We start from the raw sequence: 18,657 nt of genomic DNA, 5'->3' as shown, positions 1-18,657 counted from the left end.
TGATGGGGAATAGGTCATATGGCAAAAGCATACTACAGAAACAATTAAAAAAATTCTTATGTGCAATGTTTAACGTATAATAATGAGCTCTCTTAGTTAATTTCAATGCATATGCCTCTAACATTATAGTATTATAAAAACAAACATAATTGAGACTTTTAGGACCATTTGCTAATTTTTCTTTATAGTAAACCAATCACTTTCAAAATAGAAATCCCTATAAATACAAAGTACTTCACTTAAAGAAACATTTGGAGGGTGAGGACCCGCTGTCAATCTCTATGCAGCCAGACCATCAACAAACAATAGCACCTAGTAGGAAAAGTTGAGTTGAAAGTTAATATTTGAAACGAAGTTTATTTTTATAATTGAATATGAAAAGATACGACTTGATGAAGATGTGATACACTAATACTTCCTTACAAAGACCGAGTGTTCTAATGAACATTTGTCTGAGATGAATGAGCCTTGTTAGAATAGTTTAGGGCCGGAGGGATGGTTTAGTGGTTAAAAGCACTGTTTTTTTGCACAGGATTCTCAACACCCACAGCAGACTGATCATACCCACCTGTCACTCCAGCTCCAGGGACCTGGCGTCCTCTTCTGGTGTCAGGGGACACATGCACTCACATGAACACCCGCAGAGACATCCACTCATACTCATGATTAAAAACAAAAACAAATCTTAGAAGAAGGAATAATTTCACTAAGTAAACGCTGGTTCCGCAGCAGCGTACGTCGAGAAGTAAAAGGGATGGGCCATGTCTAGCCACAATTCCACTACTTTAAGGCAGACCACACATAATGCAGAGAACTCAGGATGAAACACTTTCTGAATTAAGTGACGGATACACAAAAAAGTTTGAAGAGACTAATGAATGAAAAAAATTAGGACAGACTAAACTAGTCATTTCATAATTATTTACAGTTTCACTGAATAAGAAGTTCGTTTCTATAAAACATATTCTACTAGAGGAATATTTTTATAACTCTGAGTGCATCTCTTTCTTCCTTAACTGCATTGTTTTATTTTATGTAATTGCAAATCTGTGTGCAAATCCTCATTTTGTGTGTAAATGTTTACTGTCTTAGGTCACTAACCCTTGTGATGATGTCCTAAGCAGCAACACTCATCCAGATTTTTGTCAAACCCCCTTGCTTTACACTCCTAACACCTCCCTCCCTACCCTTTCAGACCTCATTAAGAGACCTGAGGAGGCAAACCAGGCACACTCCCATCCTGAGGTTGGTAATTCTACCTCAGGGCAACCATCTCTGCTCACTCCTGCAGTTTTACAGCCCAGCTTTCTTCCAATCTTGGATCCCTGAACATGTAACAACGTTCCGCCCTATGTCTCTCACTTGATTTTATGCACATTCTCTTGCCCCAATCCCGAGCGTCTCCTCCCATCTCTGGTTCATATACAACTAGACCCTGGGGAAATCGAAGGTGGGGCTGGAAACTCTGGGTTTTGAATTCACTCTCATAATCTCTCCTATGAGTAAAGAAGCTCACGTGCAGCAAGAGCTGTACTGCGAAACCTACGGTTACCCTGGGTTTCCGTCAGTCAACACTGAGAAAGGCAACTGAGCAAGCCCGAGGTGTGGGACGCTAAGACTTTGGTTAGTAGGAGTCTGCTAAGTGAGGGCCAGGCACGATCAGGGATAGCCCTTCCCATGTGTGCTCTCCGCAGTGCTCACCGACTGCTTGCCTGAACATATTTATTTATTCTTGAAACACAAGAAAAGTGATGATGTGTCAATGTGATGGAATCTTCTAGATGAAGAGCTACACACTCATACTGGGTGCCTATCCTCCAAGAGTAGGGCCCTCTGGGGTCCATTTGTTCTTTGTATTTCTGGTGAGACCAGTGACCTGGCAGGCAGAAGGCACAGCTCAAGATCTTAACTCGTAAATGTCAGGGTTATGGGTCATACCAAATTCTATTGTGTTCATGTATTTGCCAGAACTTCCCAAACCATGGGAGTCTTTCTTTAAATATCACATGCTTAGATGACAAGGAGCCAGCTCTGTGGTCAGGGCAGCCCAGATAACATTATCAACGCTGTTATTTTAAAGGCTGTTCTGGAGGAAGGAACTGACCTGGGTGTTTTCACAAGAGTCTGGCAGGCATTAGCACTTGCATTTCTGAGATGTTGCAGAATTTGCCCCAAATGATGTAATGCCCAAGTGCCTGGCACAACCTTTATTATAGGAGGAAAAAGTCATGTGGCTGGGAAGACAGGCAATGTGGTTGAAGGAAGATAGACAAAAGATCTCAATCACTGGGTAAGGAACCACTGAGTTTCAGACCTTCCCTATGTGCTACCTCAGTGATGCTCAAAAGATGTCTGTGAGGTCAAGGGATGTGGCTCTGTCAGAATGTAAAGCCCCAGAGCCTGGAATGGTAGTGCATGTTTATAGCTCTCACTTTCTTGGGGTATTGAGACAGTTGCAACAACAGGTGTTGAGACAGTTGCAAAAACAGGTGTTGAGACAGGTGCAACAACAGGTGTTGAGACAGGTGCAACAACTTCCAAGGAGGACTCTGAGGCCAGACCAGGCAACTTAGCATGGCCATATCTCAAAACACACACACACACACACACACACACACACACACACACACACACACACACACACACACACACACACAATCTGGGGACATAGAGTGCAGAGGACAGACAAAGATTCAAACTTACCTCCTTGAAGTCCTGGTGCTCCCAAACCTGCAAGGCCCCTATTATGGTTTGGCATTTGAATATCTCCATGGTAACACTAGTGAGTGGTGGTGGAACTTTAAGAGGTGGGTGTGCCAGCTCCAATATGTGCTCTTTATCATTGCCACCTTAGGTCCAAACAACGGGTTCACCTGACCAGGCACGGGACCCTTGAAAATCAGAGCCCAAATGAATCGAGTCCTCCTTACTCCCTCTCCCTGCCTCCCTTCCTTGATCACTCTAGTGGTGTGTCAGACAGAACCCAAAGCTCTAGGCCAGTGTCCACCACTGCTCTACTACTGCTCTCCAACCTAGCAAGCTTTGAGACAGGATCCTGTTACATAGCACAGGCTGGCCTAGTACTTGCTTTATAGCCTTATTCTCCTGAGTGTGTGAACACAGTGGGCAGTCTACCAGCTACCAGTTAATCATATGGATATTTTATAATGATGGAACACTGACTACTATCACACATTATAAACAATTCTTTAAACAGCTACCAGAACAGCTGTCTCCAAAATGTAAATCGGAGCCTGTCAGTCTATGTTGAAAATAGTTTTTGCACACAGCAACGAGGATGAACTATAAGCTCTTGACCTAGTTCCACAGCACTGTTCTGACAATTGAGTGTGTAGCAACGTTTTCTGAGGGCTTTGATAAAACGTAAGTGGTCCATCCCTGCAGCCTCTTTTAAGGAGGCATGCTGAGTGGGCTCAAGGCCTTGTTGGTACGGAGGATGCTGATCTGGAACCCTCACTTTGCAACCTTTGCTCTGCAAGATGCAACTTCCCAGCACTTTTCTAACTGTTCAACGTTGGTCCTGAGCTTTAATATTCTGATCTGTGTCTGCCTCATGGCTTTACAACTACAGGATTCATGTCTTAGGAGGCTCTTGACCAACCTGCTCCCATCTTATCAGTCAGCTGTCCCATCATGGCTACCTCCTGAATCAAGCTGCCCTTCCTACCAAGCCTATACCGCCTCCCCCTTCTGTACTCCTGAGTGCCCATCTCTGTTATCCCTTCCTTCAGACCTGCAGTTAACACCACTGGTCATTTACTTCCTTATTTCAGCCCATCCATTTACTGTCCATCTCCTGCCACTGAAATATCGAGTCGACGACGTCAGAGACTTCTTCTTGTAGTCTGTGTTAGCTCAGCTTTGCAGATGCTAGCAGCACTGTGGGTTAAATGAACCTATCTTGTTTATATATAGCTGTCAATGCTTTTAAGAAACAGCCCTTTATGTATTCTATTCTAACCTATTCTAAATCTCATCTAAGAAAATGCTTTCTTCTCTCAGAACCTTTGATCACCTCTGCTAGATCACAGTACATTTCTGGGTCGGTTAAGAGTCACATGTATTGTCGGTTTTTTAACATTATTAAGCTGTAGCGGAAGAATGCTGTGGTCAAATGAGCTACAAAATAATCCAGAGTGTCTGATATATTCATGCAAACATACTATATCCTAATTAGAATAGCTTAATCCTGAACATTTATCTTTTCCAAATCTCCCTGTATATGTGACTTCTTTTTTTTTTTTTTCGGGGCTGGGGATTGAACCCAGGACCTTGCGCTTTCTAGGCAAGCGCTCTACCACTGAGCCAAATCCCCAACCCGTGACTTCTAAACTTCCCGATAAATCGATAACATCAACCGCTTACTCTGAAATCTACGTCCAGTAACCACCATATCCGCATTCCTAAAGATTTGTTCTTTAAGGCCATAGTCCTCAGCCTTGGTTGCATGTTAGGTTCTCCTACACGGACTCTCTTTTTTAAATTCTGTTAATGTCTGGGCCCAAGCCAGTGGGAAATTTATGGGAATCTTAGGAGAGAGCAGGGATCAGCCTGTGAAAAGCTCTCTGGGTAGCTGTGATGTGTGGACAGACAAAGGGGAGCTTTTGAGGACTGGCTGTGTTCCAGCCTTCAGTCTCCTGATGTTTAGATTCACTTCCTCTCCTTCCCATGGCAGGGAGAGAGAGAGGTGAGAGGCCAACCAGCTCTTCTTTTAAAAGTCTAAAATAGCTGTTAGGTCTTCCTGAAAACAGTTCTGACCTCTTGCTGGTGCAGTGCCACCCACGGCAAAGCCCTGGTGGAGGAGGCCCCTAGAGGCTTGTTCTTAAACCAACCAGGACACCAGTGATCACGCCAGGAGGGAAGACCACAGGGGGAAATGCACTTGCTCATTTTCTAAGCTCTTTTACTGCCTTTTTAATCTCCTTTCTGTTGAACTCGTTTTTGACTAAATTCTGTGGATTTTAGTTTGTGAAAAACACTTTCTCTCTCTCTTTCTCTCTCTTTCTCTCTCTCTTTCTCTCTCTCTTTCTTTCTTTCTTTCTTTCTTTCTTTCTTTCTTTCTTTCTTTCCTTTTAATAAAACCACGTATAGAGCTTCTGTCCTTGTCTACAGATTTCCCCTACCTCAGGCATAAAAACACCCTAAAACCCTAAGCCCATCCACAAAGATCCCCTCCCTTTGCCTGCCTAAGCGTTTGCTAGCTTGCATCCTAACTGCCCAGATTCCTGCATCAGATACCACAGCCCCCTTCAGCACAAGAGTAATCTCCACTATCACCCTCGTCTTCTCTACTGTGCTACTTACCACAGCCCCCTTCAGCACCCCTATCTCCCTCAACACTCTCGATTCTACTCACCAAGTTCAAAGAGCAAGTAGTTTGTTATTTCCGTACTCAAAACCTCCAGTTTCTCCATGTATCTAACCAGTGTCCCATTAGTCCTTAAACCTCCCTCTACCCTTCTGGACTGCTGACGGAGGAGGTGGGGGCTGGAATCCAGCCATGTCAATTCCATTCATCAGCCAGACCCTTCCTATTCACCACGGAAAGCACATGAAATGTTCCCTGGGGGCTTTAGGATCTGATGAGAGCATTGGGCTAGAAGTTAATCGCAACCTGAGTCTCAAGCCATGATATTCTCTACCTCCCCTGGATAAGTAGGCTCCAGTCACACCCACCAGCCTTCATTTTAGCTGTGCTTTGATTGGTTGGGTGAACTGTCAGTCAGGACTCAGTCTGGGTGAAGCTTCCTCTCTGATGTCTCTAGTTCAGTCTTCTAGAGCCATTACTCCTTCCTCTTATACTGTGCGAGCACACCCTACCCCTGTTTTTTGTTTGTTTGCTTATTTGTTTTTACATGATTGTTGGGGGATGTGGAGGGGTGAAGGAGGAGGGGCCTGGAGTTTCACACTGGGAAACAAAGGGGCATTCACACTTTGTTTGTTTTTAAAAGTCAAGTTCTGATATTGACTAGAGCTTGGAAAATATAGAACTCATACCAAAAGAGCTAGAAACTGAACAAATTATACCCTAGGCGACTTTGCAATCTTCAGCCCCACAGAACTAAATCAGAGAAATTTAATTCCATTCAAAGTATTTCAAACGTTTCCTTAATATACTCCAACATAGAAAATATATTATTATTCAGTTTCCTATTGGCTGCCTTTGACGCCTTTTACATTTAAAATTTAGACATAAGTTCTATTCCATGCATTGGCAATCACCAACCTTAACCCACACCACCCCCAAGCATATAAGCCTGTATTCTCCTGCAGGGTTCCAGCCCCTTTTACTTTCCAACATCTGTTGGAAACTTACTTACAATTTCTGTATGTTTGTTATTGCTGTTGTTCCGTTTGGTTTGTGGCAATTAAATAGTACCTTCAGCTTGATTCTAAAGGTTGAGCACCTAGGAAGCCCTATCATGGTGACCATCTCTGTAAGGACCCATCAGGGCAAACACCAGGTGCTACTTAGCTAGTCCTCACTCTGGGAACCCAATATCCTGACCTTGTAGGTATAAGAGAAACTAGCTAAAATTTGGAAGTAAAATGAAGAATGACTACTTTCTTTATTCGGTGTCAAATGGGCACTATTTAAGGGCGTGCCCTCAAATGACTTACTTTTATAAAAGAATTTGCCACTATTCAATCAGCTGTCTACTATTCCATCAATTATAAATGCAGGGACTTGTTTCTATATTTGTTTTAAATAAAGAATCACGTGATCTGGGTCTAGAAGTAAAAGACCTCATGATTAGCCTTTCCATCCTGTAACTGTCCTTTAGGGGGAGTTATATGTTTAAATCAGAATAGTTCCTTTGGAAACGTTTTGAAAGGCTTTGTTGTGTGGGCTTCCAGGACATTTCCTCAACTGAATGCTGTGCTCCACAAGGTGACCTGGCCCCCTGTCTGTGCCTTCCCTTGTTTCTGCCCTGGCAACTGTTGCTTCAGTTTGCCTGGTGGCAGCTGTTGCTACCAACTGCCTCCCCTTCTGTGCATGTAGGAGGAGAGGTCTGGAAGGCAATATGCAGACCAAGCTTGCACAAGGCCCAACAGACAAGGAAAGAAAACAAAATGGGGTCTGTCGTGCCACCTTTACACCTTACCAAATGCAACTCTGTTCTGTCTTACCTTCCCAGAATCCAAGAGAGATGGGCACTGGCCAGCTCTCCTTGACAGGCCGGTTTCTGAATTTATCCTCACGTGAAAATATGACCTGAAGCAGTCAGTGTTACAGTAAGCAATCACCTTTCCATCCTTACAAGGAAGTAGCTGAAATGACCAATGCTTTTGTCTTTTCTGTTGCTGCTTTCTTTGGCCCTTTTTGGTCTGCGAAGCCAGCCTTTCCTACAAGGCTCAGTGAAACACTGACTTTGAAACATGGAATGAAGTGTTGTTTGACTCAAGAGTTAAGCTGAGCCAGGCCAAGAACACAGCTCAGTAGGGGAGCACTGGCCTAGGATGTGTGAGGAATACAGAGAGGAGAAGGGAGAGATTAAACAGTGAAGACAGGAACTCCACAGGAAGACCAACAGCATCAGCTAAACTGGACCCTTGGGAGTTCCCTGAGACTGACCCACCAACCAAAGAACTAGCACAAGCTAGACCTACCCGCCCCACCCCGTACATATGTGCAACTTGGTCTTCATGCAGGTCCCCAACAACTGGGGCGGGGGCTGTCCCTGACCTGTTGCCTGCCTGTGGATCCCATTCCCCCTAACTGGACTGCCTTCTCTGGCCTCAGTAGGAGAGAATGTACCTAGTCCTGGAAAGACTTGATGTGCCAGGGTTGGGTGATACCCAGGAGAGGGGATTCTGCTTCCCAGAGGTGAAGGGGAAGGGGGGACAAGGGAAGATTGTAGGGTGCAGGGCTAGGAGGAGAGAGAGGCTAGATATTGGGATGTAAGGTGAACAAATAAATTAATGGAAAACAAAGAAACATTGAAGACCCTTAAATTAGACCGGTGTGATTTTTGTCTATTAACACCAGCACAAAAAAGACAAGGAATCTCATGAGTGGGATTAAGGAAGTTTGGGTGTTTGGGTTGGAGGAAGGGACTGGCCTCTGCCAAGAGACTGACTGCTATGAAATATTTAAAACCTTGTTCTGGATGTCCGTAGGAAAAAGTGGCAGTAAAGGCTTAGATTCAGATGAAGGGAACTGAGGGATTTCTTTGCTGTGAAAGGGGAACAGGGTGTTTTCAAATCTGGTTGTAGTTTGAGATAACTGCACATATAGGCCAAAGATAGCTGTGCGCCCCAAGAAGGGAGTTATGTAAGTTTCAATTTAAATGAACTAAAATACAGCAATACTCCTGTCTTGGATCCCACTAGGCACTCAGCAAGCCTAGGATATCCGTGCATGGCTAGTGCTGTCATGGACTCTGAGCAGACCCAGCGCAAAGGTTCAGTAGAACAATGCTTGCTGAAGGCAGCAGAGGAGGAAGGGAAGGGCAAGGCTCTTCCCTTGTCAACCTCCCACATTTAAACCAGGAATCAGCACTACAAGCTAATGGGATGTGAAAGGGTGAAGGAGAGTCTGCATGGAGGGGTTTGTTCCAGATGACCAGGGACCAGAATTTTCTCTCCTTGCTTGAGATGGGGAATTTTATCTTTTCTAAGTAACTGAGTAACATGTCTGTAAGAGACGAAGAGAGGAAACTGAAAAATGACTCTAGAAGAGGAACTAAATTGTAGCGGGCGGGGGGCGGGGTCTCAGAGGGTAACAGCAACTGTCACTGAGCTTGACAGCCCCAGTTTATTCCCAGACTCCCATAGTTCCAAGCAGAGAACCAAGTCCAGCAAGTTGTCCTCTGACCTCTACACAAGAGGGCACCTGCAGATGTGCACACGTGTGTGCACACATGCGCACACACACACACACACACACACACACACACACACACAAAATGGTTAAACATGTTAAAGGCAGACACGCACCTGGGTTGCAGACTGGGGCCAAAGAGAGGATTTTGGGCAAGGGAACTTCCTCGAAAGGGCTGTGGTTCCACTGTGAAGCGCCCTCATTCTCATCTGCTGCCCCCACATCTTTAAACAAAGTCACTTTCTATCACACAATACTCATGTGCTGCCGAGATTGGGTGTGCAAACGGGTTTTTGGAGTGAAGCAATGTGGAGCGTCATCGAGAAGGATTGGATATTGAGAACGTGGGGGCGCCATTAAGAAAGTGCAAGAGAGCACTGAGGAATACGGATAACATGGAAGCCCATAGGAAGGAGCCCTGTGAAAGACAAGGAGACATCCGAGCTGTGCACATCTGCCAAGCACCGCTGCCCTTCTCTTCTGAAAGAGGGATTCTTTAGGAACTTAATAGTAAACGTTTTTTAGTCAACAAAATATATTTTGCACTTAAGTAACTTATAAGTCAAGTCAAGTTTGGAAGGAATAGAGGCTTTTTGTTTTGTTTGTTTTCAAAAGAGGGTTTCTCTGTGTAGCCCTGGCTGTCCTGAAACTCTGTGTGTGTAGATCAGGCTGGCCTCGAACTCAGAGAAATTGCTTGCTTCTGCCTCCCAAATGCTGGGATTAAAGAAGTGTGCCACCTTTAATATTTTAACAGAACCACTAGCTAGATGTTGAATAGAAATATCATGACAAGAGAATTGGATGTTATTACAGATGCTACTGCAATGTGTGAACTTATGAAATTTCAGTTGCCTCAAAGGAAAAAAAACCTCAGGAATATAGAAACAACAAAAATAATGCATAAATGTAATAAGTACATTGAAAATTATTGGGGGGGGGACTCAGTAACCATTAAACATTTTTGCCCTGACTGTGTGGAAGCTAATCTGTTGTTGCAGATGAGCTAGCCGTTATCCAGAGCAGAAACCGTGCATGTTCCTTCACAGGTCAGCCCCTGTGTTATGACGCGGCTAGATGCCTGGGTTTCCGTTTCTTTACTTCTTTCTCCTTCTTCCCACTGGCAGTCAGCCGTCGTGTCTCAGGGTTGTTTACCCACAAACTGGAGAAAGGACACCTTTTCCGGTTACATTTTTACAAGTGTGTACTTTAATGTCTGTGGCTCCAGAATACTGCAAGTTACAAAATTGGAAAGTGGTAAGAAAAACTGGCTGCCATCCAGCCTGAAACCTGATTTGGCTCCTGGTTTGATGTGTTATTAGGAAAGAACTCTGTTTACTCTATAAACTTAAAATTCTCTGTTTTGTCTCTCACTGTGCTTCCTCGGGAAATCACAGTGAAGAAAGTGAAGCTTAGCTGGACTGAGTTTAACACTTGTTGGGTATTTCTTCCCTCCAGGCTCACCTCACCCTCGAATTCAGGTTAAGCTGGGAGAGTGCACACGCCTAGAGAAGCACAAGAAACTAAGATTTTCTAAATGCGAGTGGCTATGATTCAGAAGCCAAGGAAGTCATCTCAAGGATCAAAAAGGGCGCAAAAGCTTCAGCTCCTCCAGCCACGAAATCATGTGGCACTTTGTTTCCTGCAAGACAAGTGTTTGTTTCTCGTATGCGTTTGCTTACCTGGCACTAAGGAAGACAAAATTCTGCCAGTGATCACATGAGGTCTCTTTCAGGTGACCCTCTCTGGTTTATGAGGAAACAAATAGTATTTGTAAACTATCTTACAGATTTTCTAAGGCTGGAAAATTGCCTTAGAAATCTGAAAATCACTTGAGTCACTTCAGTAACCAAGAAGAGATGTCTCACACTAGCCCACACTACGGAACCACGGCACTTGTGGGGTTGCAACATACAGCCCCAAAATATGGCCCCTTGCCATTTGACACAGTGGTAGACTGAGGAAGGTCCCTCTCAACCTCCAATACCCTTCTAGGCCTTCTAGCTCATTGGTGGTTCAATGTCTGGCTCTATGGAAAGCCTGGAGCCACTGATACTTTGCAAAGGCATAAAAAATAAACTGTCACAGAGGCAGAGGTGTGCAAAGCTTTGGCCATAACGGTCTGTACAAATGAAACAAGCAAACAAATGACTAGCACCACGCCCAAGCACTGCTACAGGAGTAGGGAATAGAAAGGTTTACGAGAAAAGCTTGCCAAAAGCACTTCATTAAACTAAACTGTGACTGTGTGAGCCCCATCTGTAAAATCACAACGGTAGCAACCACCTTATAAGGAGCTCGTCAGTGAAACGAAGTAAGACATAAGTAAGAAATAAGACACTCATTGGCACAGGGAGGTCACTCAATAAATGACACGCATCATTGCTATCATTTCATCGAGTGCATGGTGATCATTCAACAACTCGCCGACTGTATTTTATCACACTACTCCATTCCTTACCCTCTGCCATTGCAATTTATAAGCCTCAAAGATGTTACTGGTGTGAAAGGATACTCAGTACTCTGATCAAAACTAGATAATTTTTTAGAGTGTTTTGAGAGGGAAAAAGAATAACAGGATGGTTACCTCTTCATATCTGTCAAAAACTGCTCCTTCTTGCAAGAAAGAGGGTACTTCCTTCTGCCAGTTAAATTCGTAAGGTTTGGCCATGATGGTGTTCAAGACCTGGAGAAAAACAAACGTCTTATTAGTGTACACAACTGAAGTGCAAGTGGTTATCAGAGTGTAAACATTTCATGTTTACTTTCTTCAAATGTGTGACAAAAGTCCATAAGGGTTCATCAGTTATTTTCCTTCTTGTGTCTTCCCATCACCTGACCCCAAAACTCTTCCTCTTTGTCTTGAAACCTGGAGAAACACTTCATATTTCACTGTGAAATATCTGCAGAGAGAAATGGCCCCAGGGGTCACCTCAGCAACTACACATGGGAAGCCGATGTCAGCATGATATACCAAAAAGCAGTATAATGATGATGGGGTGCAACTCAGAAATACTGTATGATTAGCATGTGTGAGGCCTTCTCTTCAACCCCTATAACCACAGACAGACAAATTAACTTTTTTAATAAAAAGCAATGCGGTGAGGCAGAAACAGTGGTACACTTAGAATTTCTACTATGAGAACAGCTGAGACGGGAGCTCAAGGCCATCTAGGGCAACCAAGACAGACCCTAGCTATGGAGAAAAGGAAGAGGAAAGGAGAGAGATTTGGAGAAACTCAAAAGAATACAATATAGTAGCTTTGTGGGTTTGCCAACGTGTATGTAAGGAGGCACAGAATGTCACTGTAGAGTTTCATGTGTTCTAGGATGTTAACTCAAACCAACTATCCCTTGCACTTTTTATCTTTGGCATAACTCTGAAAGGAATACAAACAAAGACTTCTAATATAAAAGGCTTATGTCAATCATGAAAAGAGAGTTTCTAACTATCTATGCTGTCTTTCACTGGTTTAACTCTGATTCTACTAGGATCGACACAAGTACCCAGACTTAAGCACCCAGAAGGGCATCAGTTTTCTGCCTCTCTACCTTTCTCGCTACTGAAATAGTCACCTCCCACCTAAGTACTCCTTCCGTCCATGAAGGAACATCAGGACCAAAGGTTGCTAGCCTCTGGCTCTGCTCTCTAGGGAGTACATCAACATTAGTGGTAGAAGTCATTTCTGGCTTAATATTGTTCAGAGATCCAGGGATCAAACCAAGGAATAAGGCATTTTGGGAAAATAGCAGAGAAGTATCCCAAATTTGTCTGATTTTAAACCGGAGGGAGCCCCATTCTCTGAAATACTTCCTGGGGCATGAGGGTCAGCAACTGAATTATTTTATACGGATGACACTCTGAAGCTGAAGACATAGCAACAGATAATGTTGACCCAATCAACTGATTTTTAAAATAAGAAGCAAATAAAGGTATGTTTAGTAATTCAACTTGATGTAGAGAACCCGGAATAAAGTTACCTCTTGAAAGATGGGAAGGGGACTGGCCTTTCCTCCCTTTTTGTAAGCACCTCAAACAGCCCAAGCAGCTAAAAGGTTATGGTCCGTGCTAAATGTTCTTCCATGCAAATTCTCCGTTTGTCTTGAAAGTCCTCACCTACAAAGAACCTGAAGGTTTAACTTCCTCCTCCCCTCTTCCACCTGCTAGAAAGGCATTACCTCACTACAGAGGCCCCAAGGGAAAGGAACCACCTGAGGAGGATGGGGATTTCACTGGAATGGCCATCAAAGAGATGACACAATGGGGCAGCCTTTCCAGTGTAAACACACAGAGCGGCTACTGGAAAGAGGCCAGCTGGTTTTACATGGGCCCATTGTCTGCTTCTTACACAACTGGACAGATTGTTTCACACAGGCAGCCAGAGGGACACTCTCCCAAGCCTGCAGAGAGCATGGAAGAGCTAGGAGGGGAGCCATGGATGGGCTCCTTCATCAGAGAAGGCAGAAAACTCCATCTAAAGAACCAGTATAAGGACACAAAGGACCCAAAGCACACAGTGAAGGATGCCCCCGAGAAGAAGATGCCCTGACGACCACACAGCTCAGCATGACTCCTAAAACTCAGGACAAAAATACCCAAAGTTATTTTTCAGAGACAAGAAGTTGAAATGGAATTTTCACTAGCCACAAGTGAGTTAATTGTTTGTACTTCTAAATAGGAACCTATGGCGTTTTGAAAACAGACTAAGGCTATCAGCAGAGCACCCTGAACTCTCAAATGCCTCATTTTCCTTCAAGCTAGGAATTTGACACTGACATATCCTTAATAATAATTTCCCCATTTGCTAAAAATATCTCTATCTTCATCGAGGTATTAAATAGCGTTTTCAAAAAAAAAATGGAGTACAAGACTAAGAATGGCACTAAGTAATAGTGTTGAAAGTTGAGGATAGGAGTATTCTTGTATACTTTGCGGGAAAAGAATTTTGTAATTAATTTCTATGCCCTTGAGAGTCCCCAGTCACCAATAGCGATTTTACCAGCAGGATTGATTCTAACTTAACATATGCAAAGTCTGTGGACAAAAATACTATCGTGCCATTTAAGGTAGAAAAACATTAGCTGTCTGTGAGTCTAACTAAGCAACCGCTTAAATACCCTACACATGTAAGTACTCTTGTGCTTATTAAAATCAGGCTGCAAAGGAAGGGTTGCTTGCCTAACAATGGCAAAGCAGAGGGGTTCCTAAGAATACTCACAGCTTTTGTGAAGCAAATATAAATACTCCCAATATGTTGTTAAGCAAATAAAAGAATGAAAATGACCCAAACTGTTTCCTGCTACTAGAGTTTAGATGGTCAATGTCCCTCAAAAGCTTGTGTGTGGGAGGCTTGCTCCCAAAGCTTTGGGAAGTGACTGGATCCCCGGGCCTCTGACTTTACCGATGGACTGATACATTTGTAGATTCATAGCTTACAGACTTTGAAGGGGCTCTGAGAGAAAACTTATCTGCCTCTCTTGGATTCTTTCCTCTGCCCTATATGGTGCTCCCTGTCCAAATACCTGCCCCACCACAGACTAACAGCCCTCGGTCAAATGATGCTGGGCAAAATGTTTTAATGAACTATAAGCTAAAATAAATATTTCTGACTTTAGATTATTCTCTCTCTCTTTCTCTCTCCTCCTCTCTCTTCTCTCTCTCTCTCTCTCTCTCTCTCTCTCTCTCTCTCTCTCTCTCTCTCTCCCTCTCTCCCTTCCTTCCTTTTTCTCACAGGAATGCAAAGCAGTTAATACAGTATATACACACACATACACACATATATATATATACATATATATACATATATACATACATACATACACACACACACACACACACACACACACACACACACACACAAGCCCTAGTTAGTACATTCTTTTTCCTTCCATAATGTTACCTCAGATTTGTCGGATAAAGGGATGGTTGACAGGAATGTCTCCTTTAGGCTGAACACATACAGTCAGTCACTTATTCCCCTCTGTGGCTCGTTCTGTATTGACTGACAACCACTGCAAAAAGAAGCTTCTCTACTTGAGGCTGAGAGGCCCTGCTACTCTTGCTTTTGGAAATAAAATGGATTGCGATGGTGTCAGAATTAGTCTGTCATGGATTCTAGACACAATTTCAAAAACCGATGGCTTCTGCCATGTTGAACCCGGTATGAAGTCTAGTTGATGCAAAGAGTTCACAAACACACAGCCCATATTTCTGACATGGAATTATCATAAATAAAGACTCGTAGAAGTGGGACAAAACTGTTTTACACACAGGTTTCATGTGGACAGCCATATGAGAAATTGTAATATCTGGGTAATGAGGTACAATGTCACATTCATCAAACTATGTTTCTTTTTGCCATCCCTGTGTCTTTCTTCCTTTCCTCTAGGTATGAGGGTTTCTCATAGAAAAAAGAGAAAAGTTAGTAAGTGACCATCCTGCAGTTTCCTTCAGTTTAATACACACTGTATGCCAGGGCACCAGGTGTTAGAGTAGCAATTTCGGAGTCCAGCAATGTAATTCAGACTGTGATAATCAGTTTTCAAAGAAACAGAATATAACAAAAGTGCAGCTGTTCCCCAACTGAAGCTGGTCCCTTCCCCCACCCTGCTTGGACGTTGGTTGATTGACTGTAGCATTTCTCACGCCTGCCATCTGAGTATACATCTAGGCCTCCCAAATCCTCTTAAGCAGGTTACATGGCTGAAACTGTATTAAAGTAGTTGTCCGTGACTGGGGATTTCTACTCTGATAATCCACTGTTAATCACTTCTTGCCTGGAAGCTCCTTCCCTCTGAAAGATGCAAGTAAATCACTTATGCTGGAGAGCCAGAGTGCTGAGGGAGAATGAGCTCTGCAGAGGTCAGAATACTCTGCATATACTCTGCATGTACTCTGCATGTAAATAGTACATGGCATACGACTGTACAGTGTCTTCCTAGGGTTGTGCTCCAAAATGCATATTAGGTCCATATCTGGCTTAATAGTATTTTTATACTGCAGAAATAAAATTGTCACTAGTATATAGATCCCCTTTTATAGTAATAAATCGTAGAAATGGAGATGAAGAAATTTTGATTTGTTATGATTCAAGAAGAGATGCGAGAACAGCTAGAATATCCACATAGTCATGCACATACATGCTGGTGTGCATGGCAGACCGATCAGAAGGTAATAGAGTCCATCAGTTAGTGCCAATACAGCCATCGCATCAACAGGACACCATACATTACTCCTATGTTTGTGGTGATACTAGTGGAAACAAACTTACCACAACACCAGGTATGCAAAAGTATAGAAAAAATTATCTGCAGTACATGAAGCCTGATAATGAAAGGAGGAGGAACTTTCTATCTTATAGATTTACTGCATGATACCTTTTAATTCTTGAGATCTGGTATATTCCTACCAGTAGAAATGGTTAGCGTCTGTGTGGAGCTTCACCTGTACCTCATACAGCACACATCTGCTACATCTCATGACTTTAATTCACTAACAACAAACTGGTTTCTGCAGAACTTTTACACGTATATTCATCTGAATAACAAGATCAATTCTGCATCTGAAATAAAGTATATCTTATTGACTGTGGTACAATAAATGCCAGCTGCATTTTAGCAGGGCTTAATACTCAGGATCAACATTGTTAACCTCAAGGCCCTGAGGAATAAAATTAGTTGACCCTGGAATACTGCAAATCTTATAAATGAAGGGCCTGCTATGATTGTTTTAGAGACAGAGTCCCACCATGTTGCTCAGGCTGGCAATAAAGTCTTAGACTCAATCAGTCCTCCTGAGTATTTGGGACTCGATCCACATGGCATTGGCTGTGACTTAGAGGGCAATTTACTCTCACACCCTTGCTGATCCTATCAAACAAACAAAGAAACAAAACAATAACAAAACAGAAACAAACAAATAAAACAAAAAGAAAAGAATTCCCTAAAATCTTCAAGTGCAGAAGGGAATTAATGGTGGATAAAAATCATTCATCAAAACAAGTTCTCCCTGACTAGTAGTTGCTAGCCTACACAGCTGTGCAGAGAGCATTGGGCCCTCCTCGCTCTCACACTGGGGTATTCTATTAGGTTCTGGGAAAACATTAAGCAAACTGCCCATGTACATAGAGAACCTTCAGTAGGCGGAAGAGGGCACAAACAGAGCATATGCCAGTCCTTCTGGCCCTTGTTTTCAGGTATTCTAACCAAAAATTTCCAGTGTGAGAGGAAGTCCTGTCCTTGGAAAGATAAAGGACATTAGGGGAGAGAAAATGAGAAAACCAACTTTGGCTGCCATCCACCCTGCTTCAGTTTCTTTCCTGGTGCTGTTGAGCTGACAGCCTTTGATTCTGGATGCTCACAGTGGGGATTCAAACTGGAATCCTATGGGGAAAAGTTCAAAGAGGGCTCAGGCTCTCTTGGCTTACCTTACATCAGTGCTTCTAAGAGGCGGGCGCTGTCATGTTTAATCCTCACTGGCCACCTCATTGAATTTGGAATCACACAGGAAACATCTGGGTATGTCTTTGAGAACGTTTCTGGAGATATTTAACTGAGGGGGTAATACTAGACCTGAACTTTGGGTACCACCAGTGCCAGGCTGACCAAAAGGGAAAATTGAGAAAGTCCTACACGTTACCTTTTCTCTGCTTGCTGGACTGCTGAGATGGGAGGAATCTCTACCTTAGGATTCTGCTTCCATACTCTATAGCATCTTTCTTTCTCATCATGATGAACTTTCCCAAGCCTTCCAGGAAACTAGCACAGGTACCAGACAGCAACCACCAATGGGGGACTTATTACATTATGTATAATGCAGGCTCTGCTCATCTTTTCTGAATGAGAATCCTGGGGGAAAGAGCTCAAGAAGCTGTGGTATATCCAGCTAGGAGGGTGACTCTGATATAGACTAAAGATGGAGAACAACTGATCGAATCTACCTAAGAGAAGAGGAGGTCCAGGAGAGAGAGAAGCCAGATGGGCAAGAAGGATGAAAGTGAGGGTCAGTAACAGAGCGGCCACATGTCTATAACGTACGTCTCAGCCTCAGAAAGCAGAGACATGGAGAATGAGTGCGGGTAGTTCCTTTCAGTCAACGCCAGGAGTTAATACTGAGGGCCGGGAGTTAGTGGGTAACTCCTTTAAACATTTCTTTCAGGCTTAATTTTTAAGGGTTAGGTCTGGAAAAGGGAGCTGTGACCTTTAGTGTTAATTGTTGACTTGATGCACTCCCGAATGAGCCAGGAGGAGTCTCGCTGTTGGACTATGTAGACTATGTAGGCATGGCTGTGGGAAATTCTCCTGACTATGCTAACTGAGGTGCTGCTAATCACCAGTTACCCTTACAGAAATGGAGTCATGTCGCCTCCTAAAAGTTCACTGGCAGTTTGTGCCTCTGTATTGCAACTTGTTAATCTAAACTTTACCTACAGTGAACTCTATAATGATCTGGACACTACTTGCTGTTATAATGACAGTATATTGAATACCAATAAACAATGAATGACAAACTTCCAGCCAACCCTAAAGACAAACCAGGACAGGAAATTAGTATTTGTTAGCCACACTGAGGCACTTTTTCTGTGTGTACTTGCTCTCCCCTCCATAGTCTCCAAATGTCCCAGTGTTCTGGTCTCAAAGGACAAACACCACTGTTTGCCGGGAATGCAGTCTGCAGAACAAGTTTTGATTCTCTATGTTGCTCTGTGGCTGGTTGAGCTTATCAATCACTTCTAGACTGGATATCTTCACCATTTTCTATGCCCTGCACCTCAGCCCGCTCCCCACAAGTGCGTACAGCTCTCATTGGCACCTGA

General features: G+C 43.4%; 1 protein-coding gene across 51 annotated transcripts in view; it reads right to left on the bottom strand.

Annotated features, from left to right (window-relative positions):
- Positions 1–18,657, bottom strand: part of Plcb4 (phospholipase C, beta 4) — a 359,160-nt gene that overhangs the window by 124,447 nt on the left and 216,056 nt on the right. For 45 of the 51 annotated variants that reach the window (XM_087648851.1, XM_087648887.1, XM_087648845.1 and 42 more), the window contains 1 exon segment: positions 11,430–11,528. The exons of 4 other annotated variants lie outside the window; for them this stretch is intronic. In XM_087648851.1, the coding sequence (XP_087504977.1) occupies positions 11,430–11,513 (84 nt within the window). In that variant the 5' untranslated portion in view covers positions 11,514–11,528. 51 annotated transcript variants of the gene reach the window in all.

This window comes from Rattus norvegicus, chromosome 3 (assembly GCF_021556685.1).
Source record: "Rattus norvegicus strain SHRSP/BbbUtx chromosome 3, alternate assembly SHRSP_T2T, whole genome shotgun sequence".
Lineage (NCBI taxonomy): Eukaryota > Metazoa > Chordata > Mammalia > Rodentia > Muridae > Rattus > Rattus norvegicus.
Note: the sequence above shows the minus strand (reverse complement) of the source record. Positions and strands in the feature narration are given on the sequence as shown.